Source organism: Drosophila grimshawi, unplaced genomic scaffold (assembly GCF_018153295.1).
Source record: "Drosophila grimshawi isolate 15287-2541.00 unplaced genomic scaffold, ASM1815329v1 contig_311, whole genome shotgun sequence".
Lineage (NCBI taxonomy): Eukaryota > Metazoa > Arthropoda > Insecta > Diptera > Drosophilidae > Drosophila > Drosophila grimshawi.
The window spans coordinates 30,576,792-30,591,371 of NW_025063098.1; the positions used below are offsets into that span (position 1 = coordinate 30,576,792).

The 14,580-nt window shown below is 34.9% G+C and overlaps 1 protein-coding gene across 1 annotated transcript; it reads left to right on the forward strand.

Moving 5' to 3' along the window:
* Positions 1 to 2,638: 2,638 nt before the first annotated feature.
* Positions 2,639 to 10,690, forward strand: LOC6569701. The gene is made up of 10 exons (XM_032741651.1): positions 2,639 to 2,690; positions 3,156 to 3,385; positions 3,454 to 3,607; positions 4,890 to 5,260; positions 7,629 to 7,761; positions 8,491 to 8,671; positions 8,729 to 8,956; positions 9,507 to 9,879; positions 9,938 to 10,069; positions 10,484 to 10,690. The coding sequence occupies exons 1-10, from the start codon at positions 2,639 to 2,641 to the stop codon at positions 10,688 to 10,690; spliced, it is 2,061 nt and encodes a 686-aa protein (XP_032597542.1).
* The last annotated feature ends 3,890 nt before the right edge of the window (positions 10,691 to 14,580 follow it).

A 14,580-nucleotide genomic window follows, 5' to 3' on the forward strand; every position in this document is an offset into this window, starting at 1 on the left:
CACACACGCTAACACACAAATATTTCTCAGCAATATATAAATGTGCTAACAAATTTACACTCAGAAAATAGATCGCTCTAAATTTGAGTAATTTGCGTTACTTTTTACGTCATTGGCTACTCACCAAACTTAATTCAAATAGAACATTTTTAAAATTTACTGTTGTGGCTTTCTAAAAAATTGTTGCTTGCATTTTCAATTTTATTCTGGTTCTTTCTAAAATATTGAAAAAATATATCTAATTTTCAGTATATGGTTTTCCATGTGTGCTCAATAGAAGAATTCTGATATCAGCGTTTTTTACTTATATTATTAATTAATTAATTTTATTTTAAAATTTCGCATATATAAATATTCTACACTGCTTATAAATTCAAATAAATTAATTGGAAATTACGTAGAACGTCGTTTTTCTGGGTGTATAGATGTGCTAACAAACTTAGACAAACAGACGCCTGGCATACTTAATTCTTGCAAGTTATTTGAGAGCATGTCTGACTGTTGGCCAAAACATTTTGGTTAGCCACACGCCATGTTGGCCAACAGAGCAGCTTCAGTTCAGCGCACTTGACTGTTTAATTGCCATGGCCCCGTAGAGTGAAAGTTTAACTATGGCCATGGGACTGCCAATGGCAATGCCAATGGCAGTTCATGTGTGTGTGTGTGGGTGTGAATGTGTGTGCGAGTATGCCAGCGAGTGTTAGTCTGTCTATCTGTCTGTGTATCTGTACATACGCATTGAAATCGCCAAATGGCTAATACTGCTCACGGCCTTTGGTAAGCTCTGGTTTTGTAGCTGCCAATTTTTTTTTGCTCCTGTGGAAATCCTTTAATCTGTCCTTGCCATACACGCATTGGGACTAACGCACTCGCACACACACTGAGAAAACATTCAACCTGAATTTTAGAAAGATTGTCTTTATTTTAGAAATGATTTCGAAGTATAAGAAAATTAATTTTGAAAAATAATATCTAACAATAATACTAATTAAATAAGAACAACAGTAATAATAATAATAATGATAATATTAATAAGAATTTCTATTAATACTTCTTAAATATACAAAAAAATGCTAAAAGTTAGAAAGGCTTGCCCTTGATCGACCATCTCAAACATTTTATGTGTTCTTATTTACTTTATTTGTAAGAAATATTTTCTATTCTATATATAGAGTTTAGTTCGAGTCGCCTTAAAACCATAATTTTTTTTTCTAATTAAATTATATGAGTATTTATAAACTGCGAAAAAAGTTTGTGGAAGTGAAATTTTAAATTATTATTTATTATTTATTTAGTTAGATATATATTTTCTGACGAATGAGATGAGTTATCCTTTGCGAATTTTTTTGAAGTGCACACACACACACATCTACTCACAAACACCTACACACACACACACACCTACAAACAGACACACTTTAACTGAGCAATTGAATTGTTTCAATTGCTATTTGGCCTGGGTTCAGTTTCAGTTTTCAAAGACCGTCATTTTGGCTTGGCTTGGCTATCCACAACATTCTTAATGAAAGTCAATGTGTTAAGGGGGAAATGTAAGAATTCCTTTTGTTCTTACCCTTCCCTGCTGTCGAACATTGTAGTTGTGGTTGTGGTTGTCAGTTGGGTTGTTTGCTCGGTCAGTTAATTGGCATTGCACTAATATTGCAATGCCAGATTTGCTTGTAATTCTCTTGCATTGCAAATTGTGGCTTACATCGACTATTTAGCTGACAATTGCATAACTACAACAATCACAACTAGCTGATAAAGATGCATAACCAGCAGAGAAATAAACATTTCCATATAAGCATCACAACTGGATTTTCTTTAATGAACAAGCAGTATGAAAAGCGCATGAAATTTAACTGAAAATATTGAAATTCAATTAAATTAAGCTAATCAATTAAAAGAAATATTTAAATGTAAGCATTGAGTGACGGAAATATTATATTACATAAAATTATGTTAAAGGGCATAAATGCTTTAATTAGAGTGTAATTAGAGTGCTGAAATGAAAAGCCTTAATGTCTCGCTTAGTTTTTCAAAGAATAACTTATAGTTAGTGAACTATTATTTCACCTAAAGCTCAGTGCAAGAAAATTGATGCAAAACACTATTAACTACTACATTAAGGCTTTAAGATGATGGTCATGCTTAATGCTTATGTATAGTGTTGAAATAAAAAGCTGTAATATATCCCTCAATTTCCTACATATTTGCAGCAATGAGCATTCATTTGCTCAGGTATTTGGGCCATAAATAAATGTCTAGCTAAGCACACTTAAGTATCTTTATGACATGCCCTCTGATATGTGATCTGCAAACAATTTGTGGGTATATGTAAGGACTTGGGTTAATTTACTAGTGATTTCAGCTCGAACCCTTGCCTATTTAGTTGCATTTGTTTGCTGATGGCCTAAGAAAACATTCACATGGATATGTGAGCTGCTTTTACGCTGTGTATCTTTAATTAAGCTAATGTCAATGCAAACATTACCTCAGGTGAACAAACAGCAGTTTAGCTGCCAGTCTCATTAAATTCAATTTACCAGCTAAAGCCAATTGTTGGTAAGCGATATGCCGAGATGTGCCTATAAATAAGAGTGCACTACTGCTACGCACTAGTCTGAGGCGCTTCACGATGTTGCTGCCACAGCAGTTTACGCACTTGACCAGGCTAATCCACATAATAGGTAAGCCTCGTGGCATTATTTGTTGCATAATCCACTTCGAGTACTCTGTAATGATTACAAATAGACTTTATCACGTAATTAATGCCGAGTCCCTTGTTAATATAATTAAGAGCTCAATTTTAGTTTTATCTTGCGAATAATAGTTTTCTTTGCATTCATACTAACTTTTTTGTCTGTTGTTTTTTTTTATAACTTTTAAGAAATTCTTATTTACCATTTAATTAAAATGAAGTATTAAATTTGATTTTTATTTTATACTTAATATAGAGTAATTTAATTTATTCTTATAAATTGTTTTCATTTTTTTAGTTTAATTTTAATATTACATTTTATTTTTAATTCAATTGATTTTTCCATTTTTTTTTTTTTTTTTTTTGTAGATATTACATGTGTGACATTAGTTGACATTAAATAAATAAAAAAAATGTTTCACTTTCTATTTAATTTCCTGTAATCTCGCAACAGTAAGTCAATATTTTGCGCCACTCTCCTCGCTGCTGATTGTTCACAATAGCACCCAGGAGACGACTACGCTGCAACTTGCCTATCTGGAGGCTGTACAACTGGCTCTGCGTAATCTCAGCCAACCTATCTTGCTACAGTGGATCAATGTGGCCAAGTTGCCCCAAGATGCAACCCAGCCGAATTCGCTGGAATGGCAAGTCTTAGCTGCCGTTAACTCCAGCGTGACTGAGGTGTGTTATCCTAAATGAATTTTTATCTCATTGTTATATCATTATAGCCACTTTTTTTATTTGGGCAGGGTTTTATCACGATATTGCCGCAGACAGCTCAGTTTCTTCATGCTCGCTATTTTGCCACACGCAATGCCAACGTGAGGCTAAAAGATAAACTCTACTTGTTTCTGTGTGAACATGAAGATCCTAGGGTATTGCTCAGCCTAGAAATATTGCAATGTGAGTATAAAATACAGCTAAAATGCATTATTTCCTATGTGAATTGATTGGGGTCAAATAACATCAAATATACATTAAATCACGCTTATTATTTTAAGTGAGTCCCAGTTTTGAGCTTGCGAAAATTTTTGAAAAATATTTGTAAAAAATATAAAAAAGTCTTTCTAATTTTCCTTCTATTCTTCTAAAATGTTCTAGCATATATAAAAAGCCTTTATGAATTTTAGAAATTTATTTCTTATATTTTTTGAAAATATTTCCAAATAGAAAATATTTTTAAAATAGTTGAAAAGCAAAACCTAACTAGAATCGTTATGTCATTTGTATAATAATAATAATTGCTTAAGATGGTAGTTAGTTTTACATATTATTCGCACTAATCCTTTTGATGTTTACTCAGCTTAATACTTGAGCACTTAATGTTTGCCAACACAATTGGCATTAGTTTTTATTTAGTCGACAATAGTCGTTGTTGACTAGAGTGAATCTCCAGGGGCACTAATGAAAGTCAAGTCAAACTCAACAAAAACTTTGCCACACACTCGGAGGGACAAAAAACAGCCGCGGGGCACATCAGTTGATCAAACTTTCAACTTTGGCGACACTGGCCAATAATTTCCACGCTTGACGGTCTGTTCTTCAATTGTAAAGTTTTTTTTCTTATACTCTGGTACAGACGTCACAAAAGAGTATATTAGTTTTGTGCAATGTCCGTAATGCTGTCTGTCCGACTGAAATCTTAGCCTTCAGACTTGAAACAAATAAGTGTGCGCACCTGCGTCAGACTATGTTTTAAAATTTCGTGTGTACATATGTCCACTATTTAAGAACTAAAGATCGCCTGCATTTTAGGAACTAAAGTTACCAAACGTGGAATGAAAATCGATCTAATGCAGGGAGCGATTTTTTTTCCATTTTCTTTTTAGAAATAATTGCAAAATATTATGATCAAAAATGTCTACCATTTAGAAAGGATTTATTTGAAGCGAGAATCGAGAGAAATATATAGTTTTTTTTTAAGAAATCGTATTTCTAATTTATAGAAATCATTTCTATTTCTCATCATAGTTGATGAGTGTAGGAAACTCATTTTCTGTTCTGTGGCACCTGTTACTGGCTGGTATTAAACTGTTATTAGAGTATCTGGCGGTCGGTTACGCCCGACTGAAATGTCTGACTCACTTTTGGTTTTTTTGGCTGTTGTTCTTGGCTTGGAACTTAATTTGTTTTTTGTTGTTGGCGGTATTTCTGGCTTGTTCGATGTGCTGTAATGCGGACTTAGTCTACCCACACCATCTGATGTTGCGGCCAGGAGAGCCGGCAAACAAAGGATATGCCAGAAGTGGCAAAGCAATTCGAACTGGTGTTGAGGTTGGAGTTGGAGTTGGAGTTGGAGTAGTTGAGGCAACAGCTAGCTTGCCACACCCACACCGCGACATCAATTTGGGGCTGTGGACACAAAAGTTTGTCGGTGCCAGTGGAAATTTGGATGCTCAGCTCTTGGACGCATTCTTGCCGAACGAAACTTTTGTCAACCAGCCGCATGCCCAATCCCAACACCAACTTTATCCCAACAAGCTGCTCAATCTTCAGAGGCGCACACTGCGCCTAGGCTCCATTACTTATGTGCCATACACAGTTACTAATTATGTGGTAAGTAATTGCCGGTTAAGTTTATATTTATCGCTGATGCTGTTTATTCTGTCTCATATTGTTGTTGCTGTTGTTGTTTTTATACCCTGCACCCACTGAAAATGCGTAAAAGGGGGTATAATGGCTTTTTGCTCAAGTATGTAACAGATAGAAGGAAGCATCTGTGACACTATAAAGTATATACACTTGCGAAAAACATATTGGCCACATTAATAATAACCACTAAGAGATTCTTTCTAACGATTAAGAAGAACAAACCATTACTTTTACTATACTTTCAAATTTTGATTTTTAATAAACGGGGAATATCCTTATAATTTAAAATAAGTACTGCTTCTGGAATTCTTGTACGGAAAGAGTCAAAAAGAAGCGAAAAAATAAAAGCAGCAGTTGCGCATTCTTTGTAAAAAAATGGTTTATTTTCTTCCAATTACAAATTGGCAATCAAATTGCAATACATTTAACTGAGTATATCGTGGTCGAGCTCACTTGGCATTCACTCATCATTTTTATTTGTTTCTTATGCCAATATGCAGAATGTAGCATGTTAATTTATTGGTTTTTGTAACTCATATATGAAGCCAAAGGCAATAAATTTGTTTTGTTTTAATTATTGAGTGTCAAAAATATAATAACATATCTAAATGCTCTTAATGATGTTGTTTAGTTGAAAACAAAACACTGCAGATTCCAAATTCTGAATAAATGAGGAAAATATTTATTGTCTTGTATTTGGTTGAGTAAATCGCTTTGAAGGGAAATTTGGCAATAAAAATAGAATAGATATAATAGCCAAGTGCAGGGTATACCGTAGTCGACATTATTCCCACTTGTTCTTGTTGTTGTTGTCGGCACTCGCACAAATGTCGCAGAGATTTGCACGCCGGCATTAAGCAAAGCCAATTGGTCAACCTCAGCAGCCTCATCGTTGTCCACATTGTTGTTCTTGTTGTTGTTGTGTTCTTGTCGCATTAGGGAGCTCTATGAAATGGTCATGAATAAATGGCCAGTGGTTGTTTACCCAGAATCCCCTTACCCCGATCAGGGTGAGTGTGTGTGTGTGCTCTTGGTGACTTCATAGAAAGTTATTTCCTGTGTACTACTTAGTTGTCGGCAACGTTTTCGGTAACTGAAAGCTCGCACTCTTTGGGCGTGCTCCATATCTATATAAAATATATACATATGAAATATGTATTTACCGCTTCCTTTTTAGTTGTAGTTTAAACCAATCCGATCAATCCGATTGTGCAAAGCGCATATTTCGGTGGGCATAATTAATATATTTAGGAATTAAAAAAAACCGATTATAAAATGGGCATCATTTTAAAATTAAAGTAAACCAACTAAAATAATATATATATATGTATCTATGCTATAAATAAACACTACAATTTCCGTTTATTAGAAAATATTTGATATTTTTTAGATATATAGATTGTGATTTGACGTAAATATAACTGCAATTCAAGAATTTTGGAGAAACCGATTAGAGAATGTGCATGTTTTTAAAAGTAAACTAAACCAAAAACATGATATGTATACAGTATTTAACATACTGTAATTTCGTTTAATTTTATATAACTGTTTATTATTGATATATTTTTAAGATATATTTCTTTCTGAAAATTCAGTTAATTGTCTAATATATTTTTTTGTAGATAAATTTGATATATTTTTTAGATAGACAATCTGCTTGGGATATTGTGAATTAAAAATTTTAATTTTAATTATATAAAAAAGAAATATATAAAAATAAAATACAGGTATTTCAGAATTGATATGTATCTATTAGATAGTTCAGATATATTTTTATAATGATAATCTGATTGTGTTTCACTGATATTTTCAAACGCACACTGACCACTGTGCGCGAGTCCCTTGCCCAAAGGACAAAGGACACCGAACACGGAACACAAACAAAACAGCAGCTGCAAAAAAAAACCAAAAAAATTCTTTGTTGTCATTTGTTGGAAGTTTTGTTCACACTCAATTGTTTGCCTTAAGGACATTCGCACATTTGTAAACACACACAACCGAAATACACACTCTCACACACTCACACACACACATACAGATGGCCGCAAGCGTGTGAATGTGGTTTTGTTTACGGCCGGCTTTAGCACAACATTGATTTAAATTACGTGTTTCCATTTAATTGGCGCCGAGTGTCGATGTCCATGTGGATGTGTGGGTGTCTCCACACACTCACATATGTGTGTGGGGGGGAGGGGGAACGTGGATTACATTGTGTGCCATCACCATTACGAGGCCATTTAGTAAATTAGAACAGACACTTCAATGACCAAGAATGGACGCCAATTAGGGCACCCCCCAAAAACTTAATAAACTCCCGCAACTCCAATCGCAGGCAGCTGGTACCGGCAATGAGGATCCAATTAACCCGCATGGCGCCAATCGCTCCGTTGCATACGACGGCTCCGAAGCGAAGATTATGAGCACTTTCTGCGAGGTGCACAACTGCCACCTGCGTGTCGAGGCCTGTAAGTGTATAACTTGAAGTATTGACTAATTGTCTTATAAATCATATAAATATCTCTTATTTTTTCAATTTAAATTTAATATTAAATTATATTTTTATTTTAATTTAATCTATTTTTTAATTTTTGTATTTCTTCCGTTTTGCATTTAAATACCCCAGAAAATCTTAAAAGTCTTATTTAATATTTAATTTTGTTCTTAATTTAATTTAATCTAGCTTTTACTTTTGGTATTTTTATAACGCATTTAAAGCCAGTAAATCTCACTTAAGCCATTTTCATTTCATTATTTGTTACACTCAGAAAAAATGCCTTGAATTATAGAGAATCACCAAAACTTGAGCGCCTTACTATTTACAAAGAATATTGCTAAGTCCGGGGTATATTTGTTTTTTCTAAAATGTATAAACATTTTTTCAAATTTTCAGGGTGTTTTTCATTTGTATACAACGCTTATATTAGCTTTTTTTGTTGTTTATATTTTTTTATTAATAAAACATATGTACAGATTTTGGGTTCACTCATAATAAAAAGCGCACTGAATTTGGTTTTTCATTATTTTTTTCTGAATTTCACACATTTCTAAAAGCATGAAGGCGATCTAACGCGATTTTCTAAAATCAGTGTGATTTATTTTCCGATTGCATTTTGATTTTTATCGAGGATTTATTTTGTAATACTAGTTTTTGCTTTTATGATTGCGCTATTAGTAACTCCAGTTGTAATTCATAGATGGAGCCGACAACTGGGGTGCCATCTACGAGAATGAGAGTGCTCATGGCATGCTGGGAGACATTTACAAGCAGCGTGTGGAATTGGCCATTGGCTGCATATACAATTGGTACGATGGCATCACGGAGACATCGCATACGATAGCCCGATCTGCAGTTACCATAATAGGACCGGCTCCTGCGTAGGTGATCCTTTATTACTCACAATACTGATTCTAACAATAATCTTTAATTCATAGCCCATTGCAAGCTTGGCGTACTGATCTTATGCCTTTTAATGGAGGTGCTTGGCTGCTGCTGATTTTAACGATTATCGTCTGCAGTCTAGTTTTGTCTTGGCTAAGATATTCAAGCCACTTAATTGTGCAAGGCAGGCCAAAGCTTGTCTTTGTTCAGGCAGAAAATGTGGAAAAATCTCTCATCGATATCTTTGCGCTCTTCATTCAGCAGCCATCAGCGCCCTTGACGTGAGTTGCTTATCGATAAATCATTTTGTTATAGCTTTATAGGCTAATTATAACATTTTGTACGAATGTGCATTTTTTCGACAATTCACCTAGAGGAAGTCAGCATCAGTTGCAGCTGTTAGTTGATACAAATGTTTTTTTTTTTTTTAAATTAAGTTAGAATAGGAATCAGGTGCCGTATACTTTAAAAAATAATATTTTATTTTAAATTATCATAATACTCGATTTTAAAATTTTAATTTCAGTTCTATGCCGTGGATTTGTATTTGTACTGTAGTTTTTTGAGTGAAACAAAATGATTAAAAAACATGCGTCATACTCATGAAAACTAAGATTTAGTTAATCGCCAAATTTTGACGCCAATGGTTAGTCGCCACATTATTCACAAAGTAAATTTCAAAAATTTATGTTTGTGGCTTTCTCAAAGCAAGGGTTCACATACGCGCAAACATTTAATATAGTTTATAAATTTATATAATATAATTTGAAAAAACCTTTCGCCATATTTTTGGGATTAGGAAAATTAAATTACAAATTGACATTTTTTAAGGTTTGATCGCTTTGGAACACGCTTCTTTCTGGCTACGTTGCTGTGTGCGACAATCACGCTGGAGAACATTTACAGTGGGCAACTAAAGTCTCTCCTTACTGTGCCCTTATATGATGCACCCGTGGACACCATTGAAAAGTGGGCACAGGTCAAGTGGAAGTGGGCGGCACCGTCGATAGTCTGGGTACATACGGTAGAGAAGTCCGATTTGGATGCGGAACAGATACTAGCCGATAAATTCGAGGTGCGCGACTATAACTTCCTGTACAATGCAAGCTTTCGACCAAATTATGGTCTGGCAATCGAGAGATTGGCTTCCGGCGCATTTAACTTTGGCAACTATGTGACATCGCAGGCCGTTGAGAATCGAATTGTGGGCAAGATCTTTATTGGGTGAACTGTTTGAGAATTTAATAAGTGAACTTTTGCAGGTGTTGCGCGATGATCTCTACTTTGATTGGACTCGAGCGGTTTCCATTCGAGGCTGGGCGCTGATGCCACAGCTGAACAGACACATCCGCAGCTGCCAGGAGGCAGGTCTCTATGTCCACTGGGAATTAGAGGTATCTTAGAACTCCTTATATACACATTAATATTAAATTCCAAGCTGTCTTCAATTCAGTCAGACGTCCGTTATTAATAATGATATATGTAGAGGTGATTTTAGGCAAGAAAGTCCTTTTCATACACCCTGGATAGAGTAACTACCCTTATCAGAATTGAATATCGCTTTATAAATAGAAATTTCCAATCCCAGTTCATGGCGACTAAACTATATCTATTTAGTTATCCATTTCAATCAGTCAAACTGATTTTACACTGTCTTGGAATCATTTCACCATTGAACTGCATAGAATACATATGGATAAATAATATATGGATATAAGGGGATAAGCTCGAGAAGTTATCCCAAAAAAATATAAAAAAAATGTTATTATTAATATTAATATAAAAAATGTTTTTTTTTCACTCTGCAGCATGTTGTGAAGTATCTGGATAGGAATACAGGGCAGATCCTGTTCAATCAGGCCATTGGATATGTGCCCAAGAAGGCGCCCAAGCCACTTGTTGTAGATGACATATCAGCTGCACTATTTGTACTGGCCTTTGGACTGAGCATAGCTGGATGTGCACTGCTTGTAGAGTTGCTGCAACACGGTTGCATGCAATTTGGGCGCAACTAATTTGCGGTTTGCAGCAGCTGCTTCTGCCACTGCAGCTGATCACCGATTGTTTGCTGGCTAGCGGCTCAAATGTGTGGCACAAACATTAACTCACATAGACACCAGGCAAACATTTTTGATAGGCAGCCTGCAGGTCAATTTTGGGTTGCGCATACCTCCACACAGTTGCATGCTGCAGCTAAGTGGCAAGGAGGAGGCAAGATTTGCTTATGCTGCTTTCAGAGGATATGTAAAACTGAAAATGACTTTTGCTTCGACTTGGCTGCTTGGTAATTGGAAAACCGTTTGAGGCAACGCACACACAGACACATACACACTCACACACATCAACATCGACCATTTGAAATGCTGTCGTTGCTCCTGGCAATTAGGCACGTTTTAATGATGCACTTAATTACCGCCAGGGAAATTATTCATTATCACTAATTTGTAGCGGGCTCTGATAGCACTTGCATGCCCTCTGTCTGTCTGTCGTTCTGACCGTCTGTCGTCTTGCAGTTGTGTTGGGCCAGTTGGCAGCTCCTTTCCCACTTTAAGCAATCAAAGTGAATTTCATAAATCTTCCGGCATAGGATGTCAGCGTCTCATAATTTTGCATCCTTGCTGCGCTCGTTAGCCACTCGTTTGAGCCGGGCGAGGCTATGGCAAAATGGCAAACTTGCCAATGGAAATTTGAAAATCTGCTAGACGATGTAATACCCTATATGAAATTGCTTAAGCAAGTCACTAATTGCATTAAAAGTGAATTAAAAAAAATTCTCAAATCAATATTGGAGAACCTTGCAATAGGTTAATCTACGTTCCCAATATAAACGATATGTAAAAAATATAATAGTAAAAAAAAAATTAATAACAAATAATAAAAAAAAACAATAAAAATTAAATAATAATAAAATAAATGATAATAAAATAAAGTTTTTTTTATGTTTTGGAATTTTAAATCTTGTGCTTATATAAATGTTTTTAATAAGTCTTTATTGTGCTAACTAAATTTTTAAAATACTTAAATAATAAATAAAATAGTAATCAAATAAAATAAATGATTTATTTGATGAGGATTATATTTATATTAAAAAAAATACATAAATAACTTTGGCTTTTATATAAGAAGTTTTAATGAATATTTCATAGAAAAATAAATTGATTCGTTTAAATTTGCGAGTGATGTTTGTTTTATGACTTTAGTCAGAACTTCTCTCGGTGGTAGTGTAATTTTATAGGGTATTAGAAACATAAGCTAGGTGAGAAAACCTGGCAAGCTTGGTCATTTCCCGTTTTCGACCCGAGCTTTTGCATATTTCCGTTATGTGTTTGGAATTTTTAAGTGAGTAACTCAACTGCGCTCAACTTTGCATTCAGAATTGTTGTTGCAGTTGTTGATTTTGTCGGTGTTGCTGCTGATTTGAGTCTGCTAATGCAGCTGTTTGTTTCCGTTTGTTAGCATTTACTTGTTTGTTGCTGTTTTTGTGACACGACCAAGCTTTAACAGTTGCGGCTGTTACACAACATTCTTTTTTTCTGTATGACATTTGACATTTGCTGAGAACAAGCTGCATTTTTCTTTCTAATTTTTTTTTCATTCTCTTTTTTTTTGTTGTGCAGTCAAAGTGCTCGTTGGAGAGTTAACCAAATTTGATATTCCGTATTGTGTGCTCGCAGAGGCGTGATTCTCAGATACTGACTGGGTAGAAGCCACTGAGAGAGAGAGAGAGAAAGAGAGAGATAGAGAGAGAGAGAGAGAGAAAGAGAGAGAGAGAGAGAGATAAGCGCTGCTTGCACTTAATTAAATCGCTGGCCAAGAACTTTCATGGCTCAGATTTATGAACGCCTGCCAACAGGCGATAATTGAAATGATATAAAAGGAAGCTACTCGGCTCTGCCGTTAAATGAAATAAATCTGTGCGGCAGGCAGACAGTGGCAGGTGGCCGTCGTGGCAAAGTGGCTGTGTGCCACGTGCAACTGCACCAGCCGATAAAATATGAGCTGAATCGACCCGGCCAATTGCGAGTAGATTTCCAACTGCCGCCACTTCAGGCCTTCAATTGAATTAGCCCAAACGAAATTTCTTATGAATTTTTAATGGCGCTATCTTTGAAATCGTTTCGAAGTATTTTGCTGCTGATGCTTTTATATGCGATTCGCATCGATCCAATTAGATGCTGTACATTTGTTCGCACATAATTGCTTCGCTCTCTCTAGCTCTGTTTTCAACCTGTTTTTCAGCCTGTTTCAGTGGGTTGCCAGAACAACCTTTGGTTGCTCCCACTTTGCTACTTTGCTCATTATCAGCGTCGCGACAGTTTTTTTCTTTTTCTTTTTAACACGCCTGCAAAATTTATCGCTCATAATTATTTTATTTTACAGTCTGCTGAAGTTGGCAGGCAACGACCTAAACAGGCCGACACTTCAGCGTCTTGTACTCTTGAGCTCTCATGCTCTTTAAGGCCAACTACTGAGAAAACCCAAGATAAAGAAGTTAAGCAAAGTGCTCAGCTATACTTTATAAATGAAATAATAAAATAATAATCATTGATGAGGGAATTGCCAGTCAACGAAATTGAGGGCGTTGAAAATAATTATTAATTAATTATTGTTCTAATTAAATATTTCAGCCAAATGATAAAAATCTATAATGTTTGCTTTAAAATATTTAAGGCTTAAAAATCTATTCTTTGGCTATTTTAATTTAATTTTCGGCTATTATTTGTAAGCTAAATTGTAACACCTACTTATTATGCAAAGAGCGAGTTAAGATTGTAAATGATACAAATTAAATATTTTATTAAATATTTCAGGCAATTAAAATCTATAATTTTTTTTGCCAAAAGACTTAATGCTTAAAAATCAAGAACTTAACCACTAAATATAAATGATAAATGAACAAATATATATTATAAAATATCTATAACGCAATGATCCTTCGGCTAAGTTATGAATATACATTAAATATTTGAAGCAAATAATTAAATAAATAAATAAAGATTTATTATTCCAAAAGATGAAAAGCTTAAGAGTCTCATTTTTGTTTTTTTTTTTTAGTCAAACTAAATTGTTGCACCTGCAAAAGCCAACGCTAAGAAATTATGGAAATATTATAAAATAGGGGAATTGTCCTCGATAAAGTTAAAAACGGCTTTGAATATGCATTAAATACTTCAGTCACTTCAAATCTATAAAGCTATTTTTACTTCAATATTTAAGGCTTAACAATATATTTTTTAAATTATTTTTTTGTTGTTTTTAATTTTACGCTGAATTGTTGAACGTACTTATTATGCATAGAACGAGTAACTTTTGGTTCGGGATAATGCCACTTAGAAAGTATTCCACAAATGCATTGCATTTGCCAAAGCCTCTGACACAGTTTTCAATTGTTGCCTTCTCGTCTGCTGTTGTTGGCTCCTCATCCCTGATCCACCCCTCTCCCACTCACCCACTCCTTTCCAGGCTATCCAGATATGTGTGTTAAACAACCATGCAGCAGAGCACGCGGTTCCACCAATCAACTTACACAATAACAACATGGCAGTGCAGGTGGCTTAGCTAGGGGAGGGGTCCCTCTTTACATTAGCATAATAAACGGAGTAAGATAGGGAGTGCTCGACTAACAGTATGACACTAACCGATAACCGATAACATCGGATACATTATTTTAAATTGCAATCTAGCAGAAAGAAATGTATTCATAAGCTTAAGGTAGTCCTAAAAGGCATTATCATAATAAACGAAGTAAGATGGATACGCTGTAATCGATAAGCGATAACATAAAGTATGTAAAAATGTTGGTTATGAGAGACATTATTTTGAATTTGGATATTTGGGAGATACTATTTGGTACTTAATTCTTGAAGAAAGAAATTGACTGATAAGCTTGATGTAAAATCGCTCT

Excerpts from the sequence above, each read along its gene's own strand:
- LOC6569701 (XM_032741651.1), top strand. The coding sequence starts at position 2,639 with ATGTTGCTGCCACAGCAGTTTACGCACTTGACCAGGCTAATCCACATA. Across the intron at positions 8,672-8,728 it reads ATAATAGGACCGGCTCCTGC|CCCATTGCAAGCTTGGCGTA; the intron begins GTAGGTGATCCT and ends TTTAATTCATAG. Across the intron at positions 8,957-9,506 it reads CAGCCATCAGCGCCCTTGAC|GTTTGATCGCTTTGGAACAC; the intron begins GTGAGTTGCTTA and ends ACATTTTTTAAG.